Here is a 25,314-nt window from a genome sequence, read left to right as displayed (position 1 = left end):
TGCCTCATTTCCTATTCTGGTATAAATTGGGTTGCATTAATAATATGTGAAAATGACTTTAATATTAGGAACTACATGTATTATTTTACTGGTTCCAGTATTTGCTGTCTAAATGGACAGAAGGGTAAACTCACATTGATTTCATGCCTCATGCAATTGACAGGGACCAGCGCAAGCTGTAATGTTTCCCTAGCTGACTGCCAGTGGTATATGTAAGAGGAATATGTTTACACATTTCCCATGGTCTTTGTTGTATACTCAGTATCCAGCTAAGATTGTGAAAAATAACAGACTAGGTGTGTCCCAATATTCTGTTCTCCATATTGTTCTTGCAGTAGGAGCCCTACAGTTAATACATCAAGTTGGTAGAGAAAGTCCACAGTATTGATATGGATTTATCTTGGTATTAGTGGATTTTGAAGTCTTACTGGGCCATATGGGAAAGGAAAAGAAGGAAAATATAAAGGAAATCTGACTTGTGTTCATGGACATCAATTGGTTACTATTGCATTGGATGCATTGTCTTGTTGATTACTTGGATCAACAAGTGTGAATACTTAACACTGACACTGTATCATTAACTTTGTGTTTTAAGAGTACAGAGGGTATAAGCTCACACAACTGCTCTCTTTTGTTTTATTATCTTTTGAGATAAACTTTATGTATAAATATATTCTTCTACCATGTCTTCTGCCCACATTGGGACCCCTGTATTAGAACATAATTCCAAGTAAATACTTCCAGGATAAGGACAGATTTTTAATTTTGACTCCATCCTTATCTTGAAGGGATTTATTTAGAGTTATGCTCTAAAATACAGAGGTCTCCAATGTGATGCATGTGTGCACCATGGTACTTGCTGAGACCTTACATGGTGCCCACCAGCTGTTTTCAGAAAGTGGGCTAAGCCAAGTGGGGCACTTGCCCAGCATATCTCCTGATCAACCACTGAATATCTGATTGGCTGTTCAAATAAAAGTAATGTTGCCTCAGTGGCAGCTACCATTTCCTCCTTTTTCCTAGTGTTACATCAATTACTGTGTCAGATTTCCGAAGGAACCCACAGGCTCAAAATGTGGAGAACCCCTGCTGTAATATACATGAAACTGTCAAGCATTTAAAGTGAAATGTGTACACTCTCATTTGAATCTCCCATTGAGATCATTGAGTCTTAAAATGATTAACTGTAGCTGACCATACTGATTTATTTCAGGGAGGAATGTAGACAGGTGTGTCTGCTTAGGCCATACACCCCCAGATGTAGCCAATTCTCCAAGAACTTACAAGGCTCTTATTATAGGGCCTACTGTAAACTCTTGGAGGATTGGCTACATCTAGGGTGAGTGGCCTAAAATGCAAAGGAGTTCCTGCTACAAAAAAAGTTCTGCTTGTTGGTAAGGTTTATATGTGTTTGTGAGCCCTTCAGACAATCCTACAGAAAAATTGTTTGCTTTTTTGTCACCAGTTTTGGAAGTTACTCTTAGTTTCCAAGTAAAAGCATGGTTATGAATTGTCTCTGTTAACCAAATATTTTCTAGAGTTCCTGTTGTGTTTTGGAGAAATTCTTCCACTCTTGAAACTCTTAAGAGGAAACACAATGACAGCTGCAGAAAATGTATGTTATACATTAATTAATGTTCCAATGGACTCGGAACCACCATCTGAAATTAGCTTAAAAAATGACTTGGGTAAGTAAAAGTCTCAGATTTCTTTTTTTCTACTTATGTATAGATTTCTAGTATTTTATGCACTATCAACATGATGTTCAGAATGTATGTGAAAAGATGGTGAAGTAACCTGAAAAATAAGTATATAAAATACTTAAAATATTAAGATAAAAAATTATACAATTGCAGCTAAAAAAACATTAAGTTCAGTATACAGTTAATCAAAGCAAAGCCTCTTTCAAAACTAAAGTCAGCACTGGTTACAAAGAATGTTTAAGAGAGATCCAAATAGATGTCCCAAGGAAGTACATTTACAATTGCCGAGTCTTTACCCCTTACAGAGTTGTCTTCAGTAATCATTATGTCAAGTGACGTGAAGGGTGTGCAATTCAAACAGTGCCTGCTCACTATCCAGTGATTTTGGATTGAATTGGGGACACCCAAATGATGCCAAAACTCCCAAAATTTTAGGACTAATGAAAATTGATCTCCTGGAATCTTGGGAGTGTTTGGGGAGGTTCAGGAGTGATGAGAAAGAGAGGAAGCCAGCCTGGAAAACAGTCAGGAAAAGAGACACTGACTAATGGTCTGGCCTCTAATCATGGCCCTTTTAATTTTAAAAGGGATGAGAATGAACTGATCCCAGATATATCATGCCGGCATTGTCTCTTTTGAAAGCTACTCCTGTCTATCATCATTGGAGGTAGCAGAACCTACCTCTGCAGCTGGAAAATAGCGTGCAGGCTGGCTCCTAGACTTCCATGAGGCTTGGATGTTGCAGTGAATGTTTCCTCCACTGCCATAAGAGGATTATTATTTTTAATAGGCAATTCAATAGTGTTGTATCATTATAACAGTACAGCAATATATGTACTGGATCCTCTGCATTTCCAGGTTTCATTTAAAAAAATTAAGTCTATCTCCTTTTGTTACAGAGGTACACTTTTTTGTGTCTGCAATGAAAGGAGCTAGATAATTGCTTTTTAAAAATGAAAGCTGGGGATTCAGAGAACCTGTTACCCATATTGCCATACTTTTATATTGATTTTTGAAGTGTCCATCCCTATCAGCAACACTTTCACTTTCCTTTCATTCTGTAGCATATGTACCCAGTATATCTGCATTAGAATGCAGAAGAAACTCAGCTTTAGTTTGAAGCCTTTCAAGGAACCTTCCACATAGTAATAATAATGTAAGTGATTGTGGTGGACTTCAAAAAGTAAGGAAGTTGGAACAGTGGTCTGCAATGCTGCAAAGTTTTGATATATGTGCTTCATCTTATATTGAGCTGCTGCTTTTCTTTAACAGAAAAAGGTGATGTGAAGTCCAAGACTGAGGCCTTGAAGAAAGTAATCATAATGATTTTAAATGGTGAAAAGCTGCCTGGACTTCTGATGACTATTATTCGGTTTGTGCTGCCACTTCAAGACCACACCATCAAAAAACTGCTTTTAGTTTTTTGGGAGATAGTTCCCAAGACTACTCCAGATGGAAGACTGTTGCAAGAAATGATCCTTGTTTGTGATGCTTACAGAAAGGTTAATCTCTTACTTGCGTATTCATATCATAAAATATGTGACAAAACACTATCATACCTAAAATTTCATGATGCAAAAAGAAGTTTACACTTGAACAGGCTAGTATTTGTATGTGTAAGTGGGAGTTGTTAGGCAGAAGACCAGTTGTCAAATATTACCTATATTTTCAGTCAACAAAATCATATATTTGTATGTTACATGCTTCTTAGAATACATTTTGGAGATTCTTATTGTAAAGGTAGCCACTTTCTGAGTTATGCAGTCTTTTCTCACAGTCACATTATTACCACTGTACTGAATTGATATGATCAGAATGTTAAGAGCTCCTGTCTGGAACAGGCACTTGGACTTAGATTTTTTCCCCAAAAATTGGGAAATAAATATGTATGAGTAGAACTGCGTATTCAATGAATGTAGATCCAAAATTAGTTACTCCCCACTCCTCCACTTGCACCTGCTGGAATGGCCTTGGGTCAGCCATAGCTTTTGTAGGAGTTGTCCTTAAAAGGGCAGCTTCTGAGAGAGCTCTCTCAGCCCAACCTACCTCACAGGGTGTCTTTTGTGGGGGGAGCAGGTAAAGGAGATTTTGACGGCTCTGAGATTCAGAGTATAGGACGGGATATAAATCAATACCATCATCTTCTTATAAGGTGCTTTAGGTGGTGTACACGGTTTCTTTCCTATCACCTTTTAACTTCACAACAATCCTGAGTTAGGTTAAACTGAAAGGCATTGTCCTAAAGTTGCTTAGTGACCTTGATGACACAGTGAAGTTTTAAACCCTGGTTTAACAGCTATACTATATTAGCTCTGATTAAATGCGATATAAGCTAAGGTAGTTCCATATTTTGCCTCATAATCCAGCAGACATCAGCAGAATCCATACTGGCAGTCATATTCACAAAGGACCAACTGGCAAACAGCTGTAGCCTTAGCAACTGATCAGATTTCTTTAAAAATTCCTTCCCCATGTGCTTTTGAGAACTCTGACTGTAGAATATCTATGCTTTCCACATGCTATTGAGTTATATTGGTTTAATTATTTTCTTATTTCAATGGATTAATATGTTTTAATTGTCCACTAGTTCCCTGGGTCTTTGAATACCAAATGAATTTTAAGCTTCAGAATTTCTCATTTCTTGTACCTGTGGGCTGTTTACAATAAAACTTGCTTTGAGGTGAATGCTGTCCATATATATCTGGGCTACTGAGTTGCACATGGTCTTGTAAAGAAGTCTCATGCAGGATACAGTTTTAACATTCCCACTAAAAAGTCTTAACTGGGCTTGAGTTCAATTATCTGTGACTCAAAATAGCATCAGACAAAACTGTTTTGAGAGCTATGGTGATCCAGTGGTTAGAGCATTGGATTTGGATTCTAATACAAAAGATTGGATCCAACTTCATTCCTCCCCCCCCCCCCGAGGCACTGTTCCAGAGTGTGCTTTTATTGCTATTAGTTGCACCATGATGGTTGTAGTTAGGCTGTAGTTTTTATGTGGAACTATTAGGATTTCAGCCCAAGTTCTTGAAAGAAAGGATTCTGATCCATCCAAGACATCATATTTATTTATTTATTTAATTTATATCCCGCCCTCTCCACCAAAGGCAGGCTCAGGGAAGCTCACAAGGGTCGACACTAACACATTAGTGTGACCGATACAATAAACAACAATAAAAACATAAAAACAATTTAAAACATTTGCATGTGCTACTATCATAATTTCAGGCAGCGATTTAAATTCTGGTGGTTAGCTATACTCAGAGGTCTCAGGATCGCCATAGCGTAGTGCAGTAGGCCATTGGTGGTCTTATGGGCCAGTCCCATATTGTCTTGATTTGTTTTATTTTTGCTTAAAAGGCAGAAAACTCATGTGTATAATAAATATCCTATCAGCTATGAGCAAATCACTTTCTCAGATACATTTTGTAAAATGGAGCCATATAATAAACTGCTTCACAGGGTATGTCATAATACAAGACATTAACTTGGATCCAAAAATCCCTCTACACAAGTGATTTCTCCGGGGTGGGGGGGATCACTGCCCTTCTCCTAGGGTTGCATTACTTGCTGCTCTGGAGGATTCCCTGATACTGTCAAACAGCTTTCATAGCTAGTTGCAGCCTGGAAATAAACTAAGGACCAACCTGCCTCTGCAAGTGGATCCAAACCTGTAAATGAGATTATGGCAATTCACACAAAAAGTGCTAAATAATATCTGTGGTGTGATGGTGAAGAGATGGACTAGGATCTGGGAGACTCCGGTTGAAATCCTTGCTCTGTAATAAAACTTAGTTGAGGAGTTTGGGCACTGTCTCTCAGCCTAACCTACTTTATGGGGTTGTTGACAGGGCAGGATGAGGAAGGAGAACCATATATGCTGCCTTGAGTTCCTTGATGGAAGGGTGGGATAAAAATGTAACATGAATAATTACATAGAGAGCCAGCATAGGATAGTGGTTAGTATGTTTGTTTGGGATCTGGGAGGTCCAGGTTCAAATCTCCAGTCTGCCATAGAGTTGACCTTTGGCTGGTTCTCTCTCTCAGCCAAACCTACTTCACAGGGTTGTTGTGAGGATAAAAATGGAAGGAGGGGGAAATGATGTTGTAAGCCACTTTGGGTCTCCATTGGAGAGAAAACCAGGGTACTGATAATTATATTGACTACGGCTTTTTGGAATTGTTAGAGACACTGTGTAAAATATAAGGACTAGGGATAGGCACAAACCAAACCACAAATCATAATTAGTGCTAAAAATGGCTGATTCGTGGTTCATTCCAAACTGGTTCATATGATCCTGCCACACCCAAACACAAAATAGACTGGTTGTTTTTCATGGCTTGCTGTTTGGTTCATATTTGCTTCATTTCTCCAGACAGCCTGGCACCGGCATGATTCCCCAGCACTTCTTAGATTCCAGTGAAACTGACTAGATGCCACAGCTTTGCTCTCCCGCCTACTATTCTTTTGGTGAGCTTCCACTGAAACTGATTAGATGCTGCAGCTTTGCTCTCCTCAGCCCCCTGCAGCTTCTAGTGAGTTTCACTGAAAACTGAACAGAAGTGCAACGGCCTGGAGATCGGCGCTGCAGTGTCCAGTCAGTTTCCAAGCTTCCTGGGGGTGAAAGCAACTGGAAGCTGCAGGGTGACTTTCTTTTCTTTCCCCAACTTGATATATTCTCCGAGAACAGTTTATGGAGGACACCTGCTTTGGGGGTCTATAGATCAGCCCCCCAAAATCCATTTTGCACCAAACTTGGAAAGCAAGTAGAGGAGAGTCCACTGAAGAGTTTGCTACATGTTTGGCATCTCTAGCCCATTCAGGGACCGTTCTACACCTTCCCAAACTGAATGAACCATGAATTGTTTGGGAAATTGAAAAGAATATAAAACAGAATGAACCACCAATTCAGGCAAACCAACAGATCACAAAACAAACCAACATTTTTGCGTTCTGTTCCCATCCCTAATAAGAATTTTTATTCTCATCCTAATACACAAATCCAAGCTTCTTGAATGTTCTGTTGCATAAAAGGAAGCCAAGAGAGGAGGGTACAGATTTTCCCTAGCCACAACATCTGCATCCTCCTCCTGAAAAACTGCTGTTTTGATCTGTCATATATTTGTTGTAATAAGGGGTGTTAATTTTAGATTGTGTTGTCTCTTCAAATTAGGAGGGTTAATAGCTTTAGCAAAAGTGAAATGCGGTAACATTTAATTTCTGGAAAAACTAAGATGTTGGTTTTGTTGGCCAGGATCTTCAACATCCAAATGAATTTATTCGAGGCTCTACTCTGCGGTTTCTCTGCAAGCTCAAAGAAGCAGAGCTACTGGAACCCTTGATGCCGGCTATTCGTGCATGTCTGGAACATCGTCATAGCTATGTGCGCAGAAATGCAGTCCTTGCAATCTATACCATTTACAGGTAAATTCTGTGAATTCACTGAAGTCTCAAAATCTGAATTCTATATTACATTGGTGAATTCCCAAGTGATAACCTGAAGATGGTCAAGGCAAAATTCATTTTAATGTTTCCATTTGTTCAGTATATTAGGCCTGGTAATTGTGGGCTCTCTTACAATTTAATTTAATGATTCCAGAACTTGATTTTGTAGTACTTGGCATTTAATAACAATCAGTACTGATTTCTAATCATTTTGATTTTTTATCCAAACTATCTGGGGAAAGTGATCAAATATCAAACTCTAATATCAGTACTTAAAATATTAAAATATTTTTTCCATTTATAAACGGAACGTTCTTAATATATAATGTTTTCTGTTACGATTGTATGATCTGAATTGGTTGCTCCTTCTGACAGAGAATGCAGTGATTAAATAATTTCTTCTGTTTCTTTTGCTTGTTAAGCTGACCTGTTACTTGAGAGTGCACTTAATTTAGTTTTGTGCATGTGTGATGGGATTGGTTTTGAAACACAGTGTGGTTATCTGATCCTAATGATGCGTGTTACAATGTCATTGCTGTCTCTTCTGCAAATATCTCTTCACAAATACACATCTGTGGAGCTGGGAGATGAACTTCTTTTGTTAGGACAAAGAATAGATAATTGTCACATTATGAAAGCTGCTTTGTTTTATGTCTGGTGTTGTGAGCCAATATCTTAATACTTCCAATTATCAATCAAAGTACAGTTCCTCTGTATGTAGCTTAGGCCTGCCAAGATATCAACTATTGCCATGTAATTGTGACCACTTGTGTGTATAAGTTTATTTTTGGTCTTCAAGAATGTAGGTTTACCTAAGATTTTAAAAAGAGTGTAATACAAGCATTTTGTTGCATGTTAAGCTTAATGGAAACTATAGCCCAGAGAACCCCTCTGCCTGCTGCTTTTCAGTAACAGTAGCTCATCTTATTGTATTAAAAACTGTTTTTAAAACAACTCCAACAACAGAGCATCACGATGCTTTGAGGCAAGGCTTGGGAGCCCTGCAGATCACAAGGAGTTTTAATTGTGGCCTCTCCATTAGAAATGGGCATGAACTGAACCTTGAACTGGGAGGTTCATTCACAAACTGAGCCAGTTCATGGCCCAGCAAACTTTGTTGAAAGGGACCACAGTTTGCGGAAAACCCAAAACAGGGTTTGCAGAAAACACAAAAACATCTGAATGATGAGGAGCATTTTGCTTCCTGCTGTTCAGCTGGTTTGGGCTGTCTTGCAGTCCCTTTAAACTTTGCTGTTATTGGAAGGATACAAATAATCATTCACAATAACCGTTTACATTGTGTTTCTGACTAACACAATAACATATAGCATATGTATTTTTGTTTGCTTACACTTCTGTGAGGATACACTCATAAAGATCTCAAGATTTCTGGAGTATTCTGCTCAGAAAATTTCACTGTCATTTGTACTGTTTGCCCTTCCCTCCTCACACTTATCTCTTAACATTTCCTCCTTATCCAGACCTATTCCACCCAAACAATCTTACACTCATTGAACTTCTTCAAACTTAGCACTAAAGATATGTGGGGTGAATTCTGTGTGTGTAGATTTGCAGAGGACCAATAGGTCTGAGGTTTCTTAACTCCGTATGTTTGTTTTATAACATTTTTGCTGTGAAGAAGAAGAATGTGATCTGTGCAGACACAAATTCATTTTTGAGAACTGTAAAACCAAGCATCTGTGATATCTTCTAGACAGAGAAACTGTCCAGTAATCTTACAGAAATCTCTGGAAGAGCATGACATTGTGAATGGATCCATGGAATTCATTTACCAAAAAATTTAAACATTGCATGAATATACAACCTCATGCTACACAATTAAAAACGAATCCTTATTTCATGATGAATAACCTTTGGCTATAATGTATCTTAAATAGAAAACTATATTTAGATAGATTTTTCCTCAAAAAGCATTTTAATCTTTAAAATCCCATTTAAAAATTTAAAAAAATCAAATTTAAATTTTTAAAAATTTGATTTTTAATTTTTTTTAAAAAAATCATTGACTTTTTATCCACTCTGGTTTAAAGGGACTCAGAATTCCTTAAAGCCTCTGCTTTCTGATCTATCCATGAGCCACTACAAACTTTTAAAAGTGACAGTAGACAATCATGAACTTTGGTTCACAAACCACAAACAGCAAAATTTGTAACAAGTTTTGTTTTGTGGTCCACTTTGTGCCTATCCCTACTCATCATCATAGCCTTGGTAAAGTTTTATTGCTAAGATTCACCCTATTAATGATCCTCTTCACTTGCTGTTTCAAAGAAGGGTAAATCTGATTCCTTCAGGAGGGGTATATAATAAAATAAGCCTTGCTTCTGTCCAGACACATAAAGAATGAACAGTGAGTGCTGCAGTATTCATATTGTGTACTACTTTAGTTGTGATGGTATTGAGCGTTACCATAGTTACCTTTATCCTCTCTTAAAAGAAACTTTGAGCATCTAATACCTGATGCCCCTGAATTGATCCATGATTTTCTGGTGAACGAGAAGGATGCAAGTTGCAAAAGAAATGCCTTCATGATGCTAATTCATGCAGATCAGGTAAAAACAGTGGCTTACAAATTGTTCCTCATTTTGAATTCTGTTTTACTGGTTTGATAATATAGTAATTGCAAAGATAGACTGAAAAGCCTCTGGTAGACTAAATAGTGATTAAATATTTAAGGATTATGAAATAGCAGAACTCATACTTGGAAATAAGTTTGTGTTTATTTCTGAAGGATCGAGCTTTGGACTACTTGAGTACCTGCATTGATCAAGTCCACACATTTGGTGACATTCTCCAGCTGGTTATTGTGGAACTAATCTACAAGGTACAGGAAACAAAGAAACATGCATTATCTCTGAACGGTGTAGTCTACACCAGACATTTAAGAGAACTTTTGTCCTTCTGGTAGTTTGGTTAACTCCTTGAAAGACTGGAAAAGAGATTGGGACAGAAGCATTAGTGGACTAGAACCCATTAGGCCCAATTTTTTTAAGTGGGTTAGATCATTGTCCTTCCACAAGAGGAATGATTCTTTAGCTTGTGGGGTGAGGGGATATTCACCTATTTTCCTCTCCTACTACCAATCCCCATGTTATGCTCCATGCTGTTTCCAAAGTTTCTTTGGCCCCCAGAAGCCATTTTTCACAGGTTATGGAGGGATGCAGTGCAAAAGAGAAACTGGGGGAAAATAATTGTTCGACAAACAGAACTCTTTTTGCAGAGCTTTGAATCTAACCCATTGTGATCTTCTTCGTGGTCTCTGTGCTTCACACTCATGGGATAGAGTGCCTGCGCCGATCCCCAAATCGGTACCTAAAAAGCCCAGGATTTTTCGCGCTCAGCACCCAGTGAGCGTGCACAGGAGCCCCAGTATGCATGCTTACCAGAGCCAGCACGAGGATCCCGCCAGTTCCTTCTTGACCGCCACGTTGAAAGGATCGGTCTTCAGTGCTCCGGTCGGTACTTACAAATTTTTTTCTTGGCTTTCCTCTTCTTGCCCGTTTTTATTTTTCTTATTTCCTTGTTGTTTGAAGAAGAAAAAAAAAAGATTTTTAGTTGGACTTCGCCCTTCGGGGCAAATTTTTTTTCCTTCCCTTGCCACGTTCCCGCTGCCTATGGGAAAACTTTGGGGGTTCTTCAAGCGCTGCCTGAAGTGTGGTAGTAAGATCGCACCCCCGGACGGTCACTCCCTCTGCTTGTTGTGCCTGGGCGAGGGATACCGTGTCGACTCATGCCTGCATTGCTCGAGGTTTTCCAAACAGACACGGAAAAATCAAGCGGCAAGGCTATCGGCGGGATCCTCGCGCTGGCTCTGGTGAGCATGCATACTAGGGCTCCTACGCATGCTCACTGGGTGCCGAGCGCAAAAAATCCTGGGCTTTTTAGGTACCGATTTGGGGATTGGCGCAGGCACTCTATCCCATGAGTGTGAATGCACAGATGACCACTCAAAGATCTATAGTTATAGGTAAGCAACCTGTCTTTCTCTAATGTGACACATTTTGAAAGAGACATATCGATGATATACTTTGTTTTGTTACTGCTAATATATTTGTGGACTACACTGAACTCTTACATTTCACTGCCTACTGTAGCAGATAGTAATTTAGAGAGCTAAACAGCTTAGCTGGGGTTTTTTCTTTTAAAATTCTCATTCTGCCCCAACTGTTTAACATTGCTTTCTCATCTAGGTTTGTCATGCTAATCCATCAGAAAGAGCACGATTTATTCGTTGTATCTACAATTTACTGCAGTCTTCAAGCCCTGCAGTGAAATATGAAGCTGCAGGAACATTAGTTACACTCTCCAGTGCGCCAACAGCAATCAAGGTACTGAAATGAATTATGACTTTATAAAATATTGTTATGCTATCCTGAACTATAGAATACATTTAGTAGTATGGATTTTATAATTGTAAATTAAATATAGAAACCTGTTAGGACTATCTTCAGAGTTCTGTCTCTTGGTTAGCTAAGGATATGAACATGATATGAACATTATGTAAACTTTAAAATTTTAAATGAATATGCAGATACTTGGATAGGGCTTATTAGAGAGTTATTGACCATTTCTCAGTTGTATGCTAGTGCTCCAGGTCAGGATGCAAGGCAACCAATTTGAATTCTTCAGAGTTCTTCAAAGTTGCCAAGATTCTGTTTCCTGATTGGCAAGTTGATATAAACATTGCGTGAACAATAATTTTATTTTTAATTAATCTGCAAGCACTTGCATAAGGCTTATTAGAGATTCCATAACCATTTGTCTGAGGGTGGTACCCCCACCCCTATACTTATAAGGCAGGGAGAGGACTGCTTGACAGATAGATGAAGATGTGGAGGAGCTCTTCCCCACTGCGCTGGACTTGGGTGGGGAGATGGGAAACCACAGCAGGGAAGGATGGGTGAATGGGAGGCACTGATAGAGGTCTGGAATCAGACTCAGCAGCTCCACCCCATGCCAAGAGTAAAGCCAGGGGGTGGGCCCAGGTGGAAAGGGCTTCACTGGGCACCAGTGCTTCCTGTCAGGCAACCCTTGTGGGAGAGGTGGAGGATTGGAGAATTCTGTGGTGCTCTGCCCCGAGGGGACAGACTTATGCCACTGGCTCAAGGCCAGCAGGAGAGGAAGAGTACAGGGAATACCCAGAGGCATCAGGAGAGCAACAGAGGAATCCATGGTAGGAGAGAGGGACTTGGGTGATTGACAGCCCCCCTTCTCCTGTGTTTTCTGAGGCCATTGCCAAGCTAGCTGGCAAAGAAATTGTTCCTGAGAGTGCTCTGCTGTACCAAGCTTGGATGCAGCAGCCCCGGGATTAAACACCATTTGTCACGAGCTGGGGCCAGGCCAGGCGAAGTCCAGGGGCAGTCCAAGGTCTGTAACCGGTGAGCAAGAGTGTCCAAGGTGCCAAAGCCAAATCGTCGTCCAGGTATCGTAGGTCAGAGGTTCAGAAGCCGTAGTCAGGGGGTCCAGAAGTCAAGCCAAGGTCAGGAGGTCCAAAGTCAAAAGCCGAAGTGGATGCTAGGACGTCAGGTAGGTGACTAGTTGCTTCCACAAAGCCTTCTCTCAAAGCCCACAGCTATATAGCCCTCTGCTGTCTGTTGCCCATTTGGGCTAATTGCTGACTCAGAGGGCAGCCAGGATCCTGCTGGGACTCAAGCACCCTCACTCCTAGAATGGCCAGAATCCTTTCAAAACTCAGGGCTCAGGGAGCGTCTTGCTTGTGAGCGTGCCGCCCTCCTCCGATCCCTGAGGTCCTGACGAAGGCGGTCACGCACACGAGCCACCCGAGAGGGCGAGGCAGGGGGGCTTGGATCTTCTCCATCAGGAGGCAGGGGCACTGGTGCAGGTGGCAGGGGCACAGTTTCTTCTGCAGGCTCGGCTTCTTCTGCAGGGCCCCCAGCACCCATGACACTATTTTTCAGTTGTATTCTAGTGTTCCAGGTTAAAAATACAAGGAAGCCAAATTGAATTGCTGATCAGTTTGTAAAATTTCTACTAGTTAAAAGTGATTGGTGATTCCCCCCTCCCCTCCTCCCCCCCCTGATAAAATTAAGAATCTGCAATGTTTTATAAATTGATTAGGGATGTGTTTAATGCTCTTGCAGTTCTTACTGCATACCCTTAAGTTTAAGTCTGAAATGGGAAACGCAATTGCAACCATTGAAAAAGATATTGCTCTTAACTAATGGAACACTGATTATATCAGCTGATTGTTTTCTCCATTTGGATGCTTTCCATATACTACAAATGAGAATTTTCATCCTTTTTCATTTAAGGCAGCAGCCCAATGCTATATTGACCTGATTATTAAAGAAAGTGACAATAATGTGAAGCTTATTGTCTTGGATCGCTTGATTGAACTCAAGGAACACCCTGCTCACGAAAGAGTTTTGCAGGTAAAGAAACAATAAAATAAGATTGCAACAATATAATGTTATGGTAATGGAACAGTACATATGGTTTTGTTCTAGATTTGGATCTGCAGTTACACGTCTAACTATCTTGGGTCAGACTGAACAGTACAGGAGCCACTACATGTTTCATGAGTCATGAAACATGGTTTTTAATAAATGAAAAATACTTTTGTGAAGGGCTGAAAAGGGGCTTCCTAACCCTCTCTAATGTCTGTTTTTGTTTGTGTGTTTACTGAGCCCTTTTCCCAACTGCTTTTCTTCTGTGGGGGTTCTTGATGTTTGTTTATGCACTTGGAACATTGCAGGAAGAAAAATGGCTTGAAAGAAGAGAGAGTTTGAATGGGAAAACATCCAGCAAGGAAACACAGCCTGTCTCTTGTTCAAAAGCTCCATTTCCAAAGGCTGCTTTTCTTTTTTTAAAAAAATCTTTATTTTGTCACATGCATTTCTGCATCACATAGTTTGCCCCATAGCTGTATGGAAGACAGTTCCCTTTTGCATTATTAGCTCCTTTTAATGTTCAAAAGCTGCCATGTTAATCTTGCAGAAAAATAAATGCCCTTTTAAAAATTATTACAAATAACATGTATTTTATTACAGGATCTGGTAATGGACATACTGAGAGTTTTGAGTACACCAGATCTTGAAGTGCGCAAAAAGACCTTGCAACTGGCGCTCGATCTTGTATCCTCCAGAAACGTAGAAGAGGTAAAATTTCGCTGTCTGAAATCATGATATTAGCACATGTAGATGTTTTAGTAATTGTTCTTATGTTTTATGTTTTTAATTGTTGTTTTATCCTGTTGGTCACGCTAATTTGATTGTGTGACCCTTAATCTGTGAGCCACCCTGAGCCTGCCTTCAGCGGGGAGGGCAGGATATAAACTAAATAAATAAATATTTTTTTTATTTCTTTGCGTTATCAAGGCAAGTAATTGATACTAACTGGTAATTGTTCTTTCCCTCCCCCTTCCCTTAGCTGGTGATAGTATTAAAGAAAGAAGTGATTAAAACAAATAATGTGACGGAGCATGAAGACACAGATAAATACAGACAGTTACTTGTTCGTACATTACATTCTTGTAGCGTTCGGTTCCCTGACATGGCTGCAAATGTCATTCCTGTGGTATGTAAATAATGCAGTCTTTTTCACTATTTCAAAATTCTTCTTACAGTTTGCTTCTATAAACCAACCGTGGATTAATACTGTAGTTCAGGACTAATTTTGAGTAACTCTCTTGGAGAACTTTGCCTTTGTTTAGATACTTGTCTATCAGTCTTTTTTTTCCTAACCCAGATTAATTTAACTGATTTTAAAATTAGCTGTTGTTTCTCATTTATTAAAAAGGGGAAAGAAAAAAACTAAAGCAGCTTATAAAGACTTAATGTTTTGGCTTTAGAAGTTGAATATATAATATGGCTAGACAACTGTATGAATTGTTCAAGTTATAAAAAAAATTGAAGAGATGTTTTACAGATTGGCAAAAGGTTCAGTTTCTTTGGAATTTCTGATATACAGGTCATTTACTTTCTGCATCATGGCACAAGTTTATCTATTTTAATGGGATCTATGCAATGAGAAGATACTGGTGAATGATTCCTAAACATCTCCTTATTCAATTTGCTGTGTCAGAAAATTTTGAGCCCAAAAGAGCAGTGAAGTTTACAGTAGTTCTGACAGGAATCCTGTTTGCTCTTATTTCTTATCTTTCTGTGATGGTTATTGTCTCTTTCAAATTGCATGATGCCACAGTTTGTTCATTTTGCTCTTCTCTTAGTTGATGGAGTTCCTCAGTGATTACAATGAAGCTGCAGCTGCTGATGTGTTGGAGTTTGTGCGTGAAGCCATCCAGCGTTTTGATAATCTCAGATTACTTATTGTAGAGAAGATGCTAGAAGTATTCCATGCTATTAAATCTGTCAAGTATGTTGAACATGCAATTCAATAATGTGCTACAGAGTGATTATATCTCCAGAGACTGATATGGAGTGCTTACTGAGGAAAATTATCTGGGTTCCATTGATTTGGATCAGAATTCTAAAAAATATTAATTCCTTTGAACTATGTTAAGCAGTGTCAGTTTCTGTGCTTATATGTATAATTGTCAACACTATACAGTAGCATTGATGATCAAGTCTTGGTCAAGTTAACCTGTGGCTATTAAAACATCACTGAAGCAGCAGTTGAGTGCTGTTAAATAAAAAATGAACATATTGTGAATCAAGAATGCTTAATGTTAAATGATACAGTTAATGTATACAATGTAACATGGTGCAATCCAGAAATCTGTGCAGATTTGTATTACTGGAAACTAAGAACCTTGCTTTTCAAAATTTAAAAAGAAATTTAAGTTGTTGAAGAAGAAACTGTAAAGGAAATTGAGGTGTGTGCATTGATGTGATTTCTGCTATCATGGTGAGCATGGTGTGGCTTCAAACAAAGTTAAAAAGGTTAACCCAGTTGTGTGTTCTTGTTAATAGTGACTGCTTACCCGTTTGTATAGTCTTGTTTCTGTTTCCTTTCCACTGCTATCAGATTTGCCTTTGTAGAACTCTACTCCTTTAAAAGGCCTGTGATGCATCTCTGAAATTCTTGTAGGTCTTTTTTCTGTTTTGGGCAGAGTGGTGGAAAGAGGACAAAGTTCTGCCTCTCTTCTGCTCACCAGTGGCAAATTGCTTCTCACCCCTAGCAGAAAAAAAAGATGCGATTTGCTGATCACCTTAGTAATATATACTTTCAACAGGCTTTAACTTAGCTCTTCTTGACTGAGCTGACTGCTTTTCTTGTAGTCCTATGGGGTACAGAAGAAATCCTTCCTTTTTGGTAGTTAAGCTGACCTCTCACTTTGCTTTGTAGAATTTATCGAGGAGCGCTTTGGATCCTGGGAGAATACTGCAGTACAAAGGAAGATATACAAAGCGTAATGACAGAAGTTCGTCGATCACTAGGGGAGGTATGTATTGTCCATGAAAGGTATTGTGGTTTTTTGTACAGTTCAAAAAAACAAAAATACATCTGTGAAAGACAGTGTAGCATTTTGAGAACAGTTGTGGTTACTGCTTTCTTGAAGATGCATTTTTATACTATGTACTTTGAAATGAAAAATTATGCCATGCTAATAACAGTTTAGTGAGAAATGCAGACTATAAATAGCATAAATAGATAACAACTCAAAGCATCGCTACTGAAGTAATATTTGATACTCTGTTTAATAAATCATGAAGTTTATGGTAATTTTATGACAAATATTGATAAGACCCACTTCAAATCTTACTCCTCCCTCAAACTCTTAGGAGATTTTAGGCAAGCCAATCTCTCTCAGCCTCACCCCAATCTACAGGGCCAGCATAACAACGGAAACAAGATCATCTGTAGGAAATGCTTTGGACAGGGAAAACACTGTATAAATGTTATGTATTATCTTATTGGCCTGCCTACAATGCAAAATAATTACATTTAGATTTTCTGTGGCAAATCTGAGGAATTCTGGAAAAAACCATGTGTTTACTGTTATCCCAGGTTTATTTAGCAGTTTGCATTATTGATTAAAATGTATTGCTACTTATTAATTATTAGATCCCAATAGTAGAATCTGAAATCAAGAAAGAAGCTGGTGAGCTGAAACCTGAAGAGGAAATCACTGTGGGCCCTGCCCAAAAATTGGTTACTGAAATGGGAACCTATGCTACACAGAGTGCCCTTAGTAGTTCCAGACCTGCCAAAAAGGAAGAAGACAGGTAATTAGCTCACAAATTTGTGTTTGCTTCCAGTGTTTATTTTATGAAGAACAAACATGTTTCACATTCTCTTTTTTTCTTCAAGAATCTGCCTCTTTAAAGCAGAATCATTACCAATGGCACTTTGTTTATATTTCCTTGTGTCTTAGCTGTACCTAATGCTTTAATTTGTGCTCTGTGTTAGTACATCCTCTCTGATCAGATTATCTTCTAGTAATGACACTTTCCTGTACAGACTGCAGCAATTTTTTCTGTGTGAAAACTCAAATCTAGGAATTTGGTGGGGGGGGGGTTAATGCAGCAAAATAAACCCACTGTTGACCAAGTATTAGTGAAGACAAACCCTGGCTTTTTTGACTTTTATCAGACATCAGGAGCCCAAAAGCACACTACTGGCAGCAGACAGTAAGTTCAGGCAGGCTGTCTATGAGTTGGCAGTGAGTTCTGCTGAGTCATTAGAGAAGAGAATCTTGTTTGCAATAGTTCAAGGCATATATTTAGTGCTTCTACAAAGCAAACAGTTGTTTCCAGCTTGAGCAAAGTTGCTTATAAAATGCATGCACTTATGGTCTCAGCTGCTTTTGAAAAACAAACTGTAATTTCCAGCTTGAGGCCAACTAATTCTATTAGGGGTGGGATGACTAATTTTGTGCAGCCAGGCTTGAGATGCTGTTCACCCCTGGGGAAGCATTTTTTTTTAATGTAGCAAAATACTAGCACTGTTGACCAAGTATTAGTGAAGACAAACCCTCATTATACAGTGCCTATGGGTTTTTTTCATGATTTTGTGATTAGTGTCCATTCCCCCCTCCCCCCCCCCAATTCTCTAACACAGTCATTTTGACTGGTCCATACTCAGAAGTTTTCAACTCTCAGATTCATTATGGAAGAAACAAGTGGCTTGATATAATTTTTTCCCTTGAGACTACTTGTTACCTTATACTGCAGAAAAGCAGTGACAGCCTATTTAAGTTATACAAGCATATGAGGAATTTTAGGGACTAGGGATAGTCCACAAGTCTTTGTATAACCTTTTTTTCCACGTGTAATCACCCCTATTAGTATTACTTGGGACCTGTTGCCAAACCACAATAACATGAAACTTGTATTTGTCTAAATTCTCCACTGTAAACCATCGTTCCCAAAGAGAGGTTAAGAGCATATCTGAGCATTTTCACCTGAAATGGCATAGTTCACACATACTGATGAATTTGAATAGGAAATGTGGAGGAAGTTTACATATGAGAAAGGCCTGCCACAACACAATGTAGAAATGTAGTGTAAAAGTTTTAACAGTAATCCACCTCAAGCAGGTTGGGGGAGTGGGTGGCATTTCATGTTCTCAATAAATTAAATACATGTAGCTATCTTAAAAACATTCTCCAGAATGATGATATGCAGAAATGGCTTTACATTGATATTTTTAAAATCTTTAATACAAGTCAGATTATTGTCATTACTTAAATAATACGTGGCTTGCAGAAGTGTTCCTAGGCTTGAAACTATAAAAAGGAATCTTCCCTTAATTTGTCCTTTTTCCCACAATTCTATTCATCAGTAGCTCATGTAGTGCTTCTGTTACACTTTCAGACTTTTTATTTCATTTCAGCTCTTCTATGAGCATCTGCAAAATTGTTTTTTTGAGTTCTGTGTAACAAAAAGCATTGGATTGGATCCCCTGAAAAAAAATTCCAGTAAAAGAAGAGAGAGAGATTTTTACTAATCTCCCCACCACACACACACATAGAATGCTTCCCTCATGCTTGATGGATTTTTCTGGGCTGCAGTGGGGGAGGAAGCAGGGAGGGCAAGAAGTCTCATTCTGCTCATGGAAATCCTTTCTGACAGCAAAGATTTACCAAGCTATCATGCTGAATCCAGAGTCACCTTTCTGCAGACAGAAAGTGTCTTCCACTCATGCAAGAACATTACACAAGAAAAGTGAAACTAAATTCAGAGATGTTTCTGTGATTGCACTGACTCTCACACAAGCATGAGAACTGCTATAGGATCGAAACTTCTTCCATGAATAGTCTCAATCCAAAGAGCACAGGATGGAAGGGAAAAGCTTCTTACTGCTGTTTCAAAAATGCTTGCAGAAGAGTTGGCACAGTGTAATTACTTGATTTATGAAAATCTATTTAGATATGAGAAAAGGAATCCTTTTCCTTTGGAATCTGATCATACTAACTGCTAGAACAAGCAGTATGATGAGCCTGAAGTAGAACTTTTTAGGGATTTAAGGCAGTGTTTTTAAGAATTCTGCAATTGTCTTTTTTGTAGACCTCCATTGAGAGGGTTCTTGTTGGATGGAGACTTCTTTGTTGCAGCTTCCCTTGCCACTACTTTGACCAAGATTGCTTTACGATATGTGACTCTGCTTCAGGATAAGAAGAAACAAAATGCAAGTTACATTTTTTGAATAGTCATCTTAGATTCATGTCATGAAAACTTATGAGTAGCCTATTAATCGAGAACTTCTTGACCATTACTCTGTACCTGAGTCAGCATAAGTTCTTGATGACGAGATTTGCATTGAACCACGTAGTTTGGTTTGAGGATAACAAATCACTGCATATAATTTCAGCTTCAAATGTAATGTTTCATGTGCTTCAGTCTGGTTTTAAATGCCATTTGTGATTATTGGAATTAGGAACATAGAAATTATGGAAATATAGTACTGTCTCTCTCTTTTTTTCCTCATTTAGTCTTTCGTTGCTGAGGCAATGTTGGTCATGGCCACTATTCTCCATTTGGGCAAGTCATCTCTTCCCAAGAAGCCAATCACAGATGATGATGTGGATCGGATTTCTCTGTGCCTGAAAGTGCTCTCAGAATGTTCCCCACTAATGAACAACATTTTCAACAAGGAATGTAGGCAGTCTCTTTCTCACATGTTATCAGCAAAATTGGAAGAGGAAAAGCTCTCTCAAAAGGTGAAATCTTTGATGGCCTGTGTACTTGGCACATTGCTAGGACTTTGAGTCCTGACTAATCCTTGCAGTTCTTTGCAGAATTGTTACAGTTAAACTTACTGATTTCAGTGGGTTTAGGTTAGTGTAACTCTGCATAGAATTGCACTGTAAGTCAGGTAAGAATCCTTGTGAGCTGAATAAAAGATCTGCTTTGTTACTCATATGTAGGAATAACTTATTTTTATTCCTCCTTGCCACAGAAAGAGTCTGAGAAGAGGAATGTGACAGTTCAACCAGATGATCCCATTTCCTTTATGCAACTTACCGCTAAAAATGAAATGAATTCAAAGGAGGATCAGTTTCAGCTGAGTCTTTTAGCAGCAATGGGTAACACACAAAGAAAAGAAGCCACTGATCCACTAGCTTCCAAACTCAATAAGGTTATGTAAAATCTAATTATTCCCTTTGTGTCCAAAACTTGTGCACTGTTTTTGCTTGCCATGTTTTTAAATAGTTAGAACTGACCTATTATTCCTGTATGTCAGGGGTGGCCAACGGTAGCTCTGCAGATGTTTTTTTGCCTACAACTCCCATCAGCCCCAGCCATTGGCCATGCTGGCTGCGGCTGATGTGAGTTGTAAGCAAAAAACATCTGGAGAGCTATCATTGACCACCCCTGCTGTATGTCATAATTTGCTTTCTGTGAGACAAGCCGGTGGCTGTTCGTGTTTCAGTTACTCTTGTATTGTTTGAAGTTTGTTAAAGCACTTAGATTAGTAAATGTAATTGTTACTTTGTAACCAAGCAACCAAAGCCTCAGAAAAAATTCTACAGATGGGATCCATTTCTGTGAATGGGGAAGATAGGTTTAAACTCTTAAAGGTGTTTAACAACAATTGTTTTACTGAATAATACTAATATTAGATCTGTGAAAATTTAGTCCATGGGAGTGCTTTGCATTATATTTTCCCAAAAGGGCTGCTTACAAAATATGACTCTAGAGAAAGTAACTGAATGTTTGAACTGCTACATTAGATGGATCTGAACTGTAGAAGAGTTTGACTAATTAGTTAACAAAAATGAAACAAAGCAACTCCAGCATTTGGTAGCAATCTTTATTTTCAACCACGTCCACTAGTTACTTAACCTTTAATCTCTGTGTTTTTCAGGTCACTCAGTTGACAGGCTTTTCAGATCCAGTCTATGCAGAAGCTTATGTTCATGTCAATCAATACGATATTGTACTGGATGTGTTAGTGGTAAACCAAACTGGTGATACTTTGCAGAATTGTACACTAGAATTAGCTACATTAGGTAAATAACCTAACACAAACACCCACAAACACTCGCCTGTGATCCAGCCTTTTTCTTGTACATTGTTAAGCATTGTTTTTCAAACTGTTTTGAACAGGTGACTTGAAGCTTGTGGAAAAACCTTCTCCTCTAACACTTGCTCCACATGATTTTGCCAATATTAAGGCTAATGTGAAAGTAGCTTCAACAGAGAATGGAATAATTTTTGGTAATATTGGTAAGCATTGTATTTTATTTATTTTAATTCAAGAATATTGTGTGATATATTTAAGTTGTTCTTGTAAGAACCTAATTATAATGATACACTTCACAATTTGAACTATTTTAAATCAGTTTCCATTGCAGTAGGAAATGCTGTTTTCAAAATTATGTTTATGCTCCATATTGGAAGGGTTATAAATGTCATACAATTTCAAAAGTGTAACCTGGTTCAGTGTCTACGGATTTGTTTATTTTTTAGTATATGATGTTTCTGGAGCAGCCAGTGACAGAAACTGTGTTGTCCTCAGTGACATACACATTGACATCATGGATTATATCCAACCAGCTACTTGTACTGATGCAGAGTTCCGTCAGATGTGGGCAGAATTTGAATGGGAAAACAAAGTGAGTTCTGTTTATTGTCTTATTTGGTACATTTAAAAGTTGTTAGCAAACCATGCAGCTGAATATATATGCATGATAGACTCCATTAGTGGTCACCTACACATGGAGTGTACAGTTTACAATTGTGAATGTATAAACTTTGAAGGATGGTGGTAGCTCTAATAAAAGGGAACAGTTGGAGTTAGTTGGGTCTGATACTGTATGTATTGTTGCTCTGTAGCAGAAGATATTTTTTTAAAATAAATTACCGTATTGTATTTAGAATTTTGCTGCTTATAGTCAAAACAACAAAGATTCATAACAGGAATATAGAATCATAAAACCCTCTATTGAAAGGCAGGGCCACTTACCTGTTAGTTTGTATATACACTCCATGCTACTGAGAATGCTCTGTTGCATGCCTGTGGTTGGGCTTTTTTTTGAATTTCAAAATTACCCAGTCTATTCCAATGTACTGGAAATACATAAACTCTTGATTGGATGGCAAGGATATTTATTATACAGTGTACAACATCCAAAGGTTCTAATTCACAGATCACTTTAACCTATGTGGATATTGAGTGAGTTTACTCATGGCAGGCCTGTAAGAAATATTGATTTTTACCAATGCATCTTGATGTGAGTTCTTACATTTCTTCATTTTTAAAGGTTACAGTGAACACGAACATAGTGGATCTGAATGAATACCTACAACATATCCTGAAGTCAACTAATATGAAATGCCTTACTCCTGAGAAGGTAGGAACCCTGCTAATAAATTCTGGCTCTGGTTTCAAATGACATATGTTGCTTCAGTGAATTATCAGTTTTGATACCCTCTATTGTTTGAATAGAGTTGATTAAACTTCTACTGGAGATTATACTAGTTTTTAAACTATTTCATTGTGCTTCCACCCTGGCTTCATATACGTTACTTTTAGAATATACATATTAAAAATGTACAGTTGAAAATACTTGTAACAAACAGGGCTTCAGATTTAAAACTTTAGATGTGTTTAAGGTCCAAAAGGGGGTGGGGGTGGAGATTATCCTTTAAAGGTGTATGAAATGTCTGTTGTTCCTCCAGGCTCTTTCTGGTTATTGTGGCTTTATGGCTGCCAATCTGTATGCACGCTCTATATTTGGAGAAGATGCACTTGCAAATGTTAGCATTGAAAAACCAATCCATCTTGGCCCTGATGCTCCTGTCACAGGACACATTAGAATTCGTGCAAAAAGTCAGGTAACTGTGTATTATATTTAATCTTGCAAGTTTCCAAACCAGTTTTGCAGAATTTGCTTGAACATTACAATATAATATAATGTAATCTGGTTAACTTTGATATGTTACGGACTGAGATTTTAAGCACATTTTCTTGTAAGTGAATACCCAAGGTTGTCTAGGATTGATACTGAGATCTATCATTAGCAAAAGTTATTTGAAATAAAAGGTGTGGTGATATAAAAGGAGGGATCCAGAGAGCATTGTTTGTGGCTTTTGCATGCATAACAGAGCTTCTTACAGCCTCTTCCTACATATGTTCTTGGGAAAGTTGGTTTGTTTCTTCCTTTGCAAACTGGGATTCTAAGCCAGAGTAAAACTGTGATTATGATTCTGTTATGTAAGTCAAGAAACAAATCACAGTTTATTAAAGTCACAGCAAACAACAGTTTCTTTAAAACTAGGCTCACAGTTTACCTGTTCCTCCAGCTGCAGCTGTTTCAAGGTGAAAACCGCCTGCCAACCACAGACCCCACTGAGCAAGGGCCTTGCTCACTTTTCTGAAATATGGAACAGGTTCTACATTGGGGAACAGTGCTCAGAAGAGCCACAAGGTGGCATGTCAAAGAGCCACATGTAGTTCCTGAGCTACTAAATATCATTGTATTAAAATGTCTGAATGTAACCAGTATATCTGATAAAAGGCATTAGGAACAATAGTGGAAGCTGTTCATGATGTATGACAGGGGTGGCCAGACTGGAAGCCCCCATTGGCCTCTTGGAGAAGGCATTTGTCTCTTTGAAACACATTTTCAGCAGCTTGGAGAATGCATTTAAAGTTAAAATTGCTTTCTTTCTGCCCCTCCCCTCTATTTTCCTTCCCTCAAACATCTGACGTTAATGTCTGGTGGCTCTCATACATCTGACATTTATGCTCTGTAGCTCTTATGTTAAGCAAGTTTGGCCACCCCTGCTGTATGTAATGGCAGTTTACAATCCTGAGCTTTGAGGGTCTTCCTCCCCTCCCCCCCCCCCATTCTACAGTGTTCTGCTTTTTGCCTGGCAGCATTTACATTGGGAAGTTGAAAAATTAGATAGTAGCTAGTGTTGATTTAGGCTTTCTTTATAATGAGAGTGTTCTCTGATTAACCTTTTCCATGTTATGCTAAAAAAAACCCTTTGTTATAAGGGGTTAAATATACAAATGGGAATTGGTGGGAAGAGAAAAATTATTTATATTTACATATGAATAGTTCCATTAGGTATTTATTTATCAGATTTATATCCCGCCCTCCCCCAACAGGCTCAAGGTGGCTGGTATGTATAAATAGTGATGACCATTTCATCTCCTTGCAGGGAATGGCTCTAAGTCTTGGAGACAAAATCAATCTCTCTCAGAAGAAAGCCAGTTTGTAAATCTGAGAAGTCTCTTTTGATCATTTACAATTAAATGCTTGGAATGTTGCTTGTTGGATTCAGAACATCTCGTACTTTTCTATGTTATTTTGTTGTAGAAGCTGATCTTCTTGTGCTGAATGCATTCCAGCAAATAATGTGTAGATTACTCACCACTCCAAGATCAGTGTCAAATAAAACTTTAATTTCCCCCCTCACTATTCTTAGATGTCATGTTATGTAATCTCCTATATGTATTCTTTTTAAAAAATAACAATAAACAAATTATCTGTTGGTTTTACTGTCCTGTTGTGTGATTAAATTTTTTTGTTTAGAAAAGATTTATTTCTGGGTGTAGAAAAGTATAGTAAAGGGCTGGGATTGCTGGGAGTGATTTTTTAAAAAAATGCAAATTTAAATCTCTCAAGCCATTCACAACCAGCATTATTATACACACATTCCTAGGGCGATACTAGGCCATATACATACATCTTGCATGTGGAGCATCCACTTAATTAAAATAAATAGGAAAGCAGGTTGGCCTAAATGTGAATGCAGTGCTATA

The 25,314-nt window shown here is 38.4% G+C and overlaps 1 protein-coding gene across 1 annotated transcript; it reads left to right on the top strand.

Moving 5' to 3' along the window:
- Nucleotides 1–1,517: 1,517 nt before the first annotated feature.
- COPB1 (COPI coat complex subunit beta 1) lies at nt 1,518–25,051 on the top strand. The gene is made up of 21 exons (XM_060261257.1): nt 1,518–1,688; nt 2,976–3,205; nt 6,962–7,131; nt 9,608–9,722; nt 9,902–9,994; nt 11,361–11,498; nt 13,443–13,562; nt 14,181–14,288; nt 14,560–14,706; nt 15,359–15,504; nt 16,438–16,534; nt 17,158–17,318; nt 19,602–19,722; nt 20,027–20,254; nt 20,494–20,673; nt 21,403–21,547; nt 21,645–21,764; nt 22,008–22,153; nt 22,802–22,891; nt 23,220–23,375; nt 24,711–25,051. Exons 1-21 carry the CDS (start codon nt 1,598–1,600, stop codon nt 24,768–24,770), a joined length of 2,862 nt encoding a protein of 953 aa, XP_060117240.1. The 5' UTR covers nt 1,518–1,597; the 3' UTR covers nt 24,771–25,051.
- Nucleotides 25,052–25,314: the final 263 nt, after the last annotated feature.

The sequence above is a fragment of the Heteronotia binoei genome, chromosome 21 (assembly GCF_032191835.1).
Source record: "Heteronotia binoei isolate CCM8104 ecotype False Entrance Well chromosome 21, APGP_CSIRO_Hbin_v1, whole genome shotgun sequence".
NCBI classification, from domain to species: domain Eukaryota; kingdom Metazoa; phylum Chordata; class Lepidosauria; order Squamata; family Gekkonidae; genus Heteronotia; species Heteronotia binoei.
Note: the sequence above shows the minus strand (reverse complement) of the source record. Positions and strands in the feature narration are given on the sequence as shown.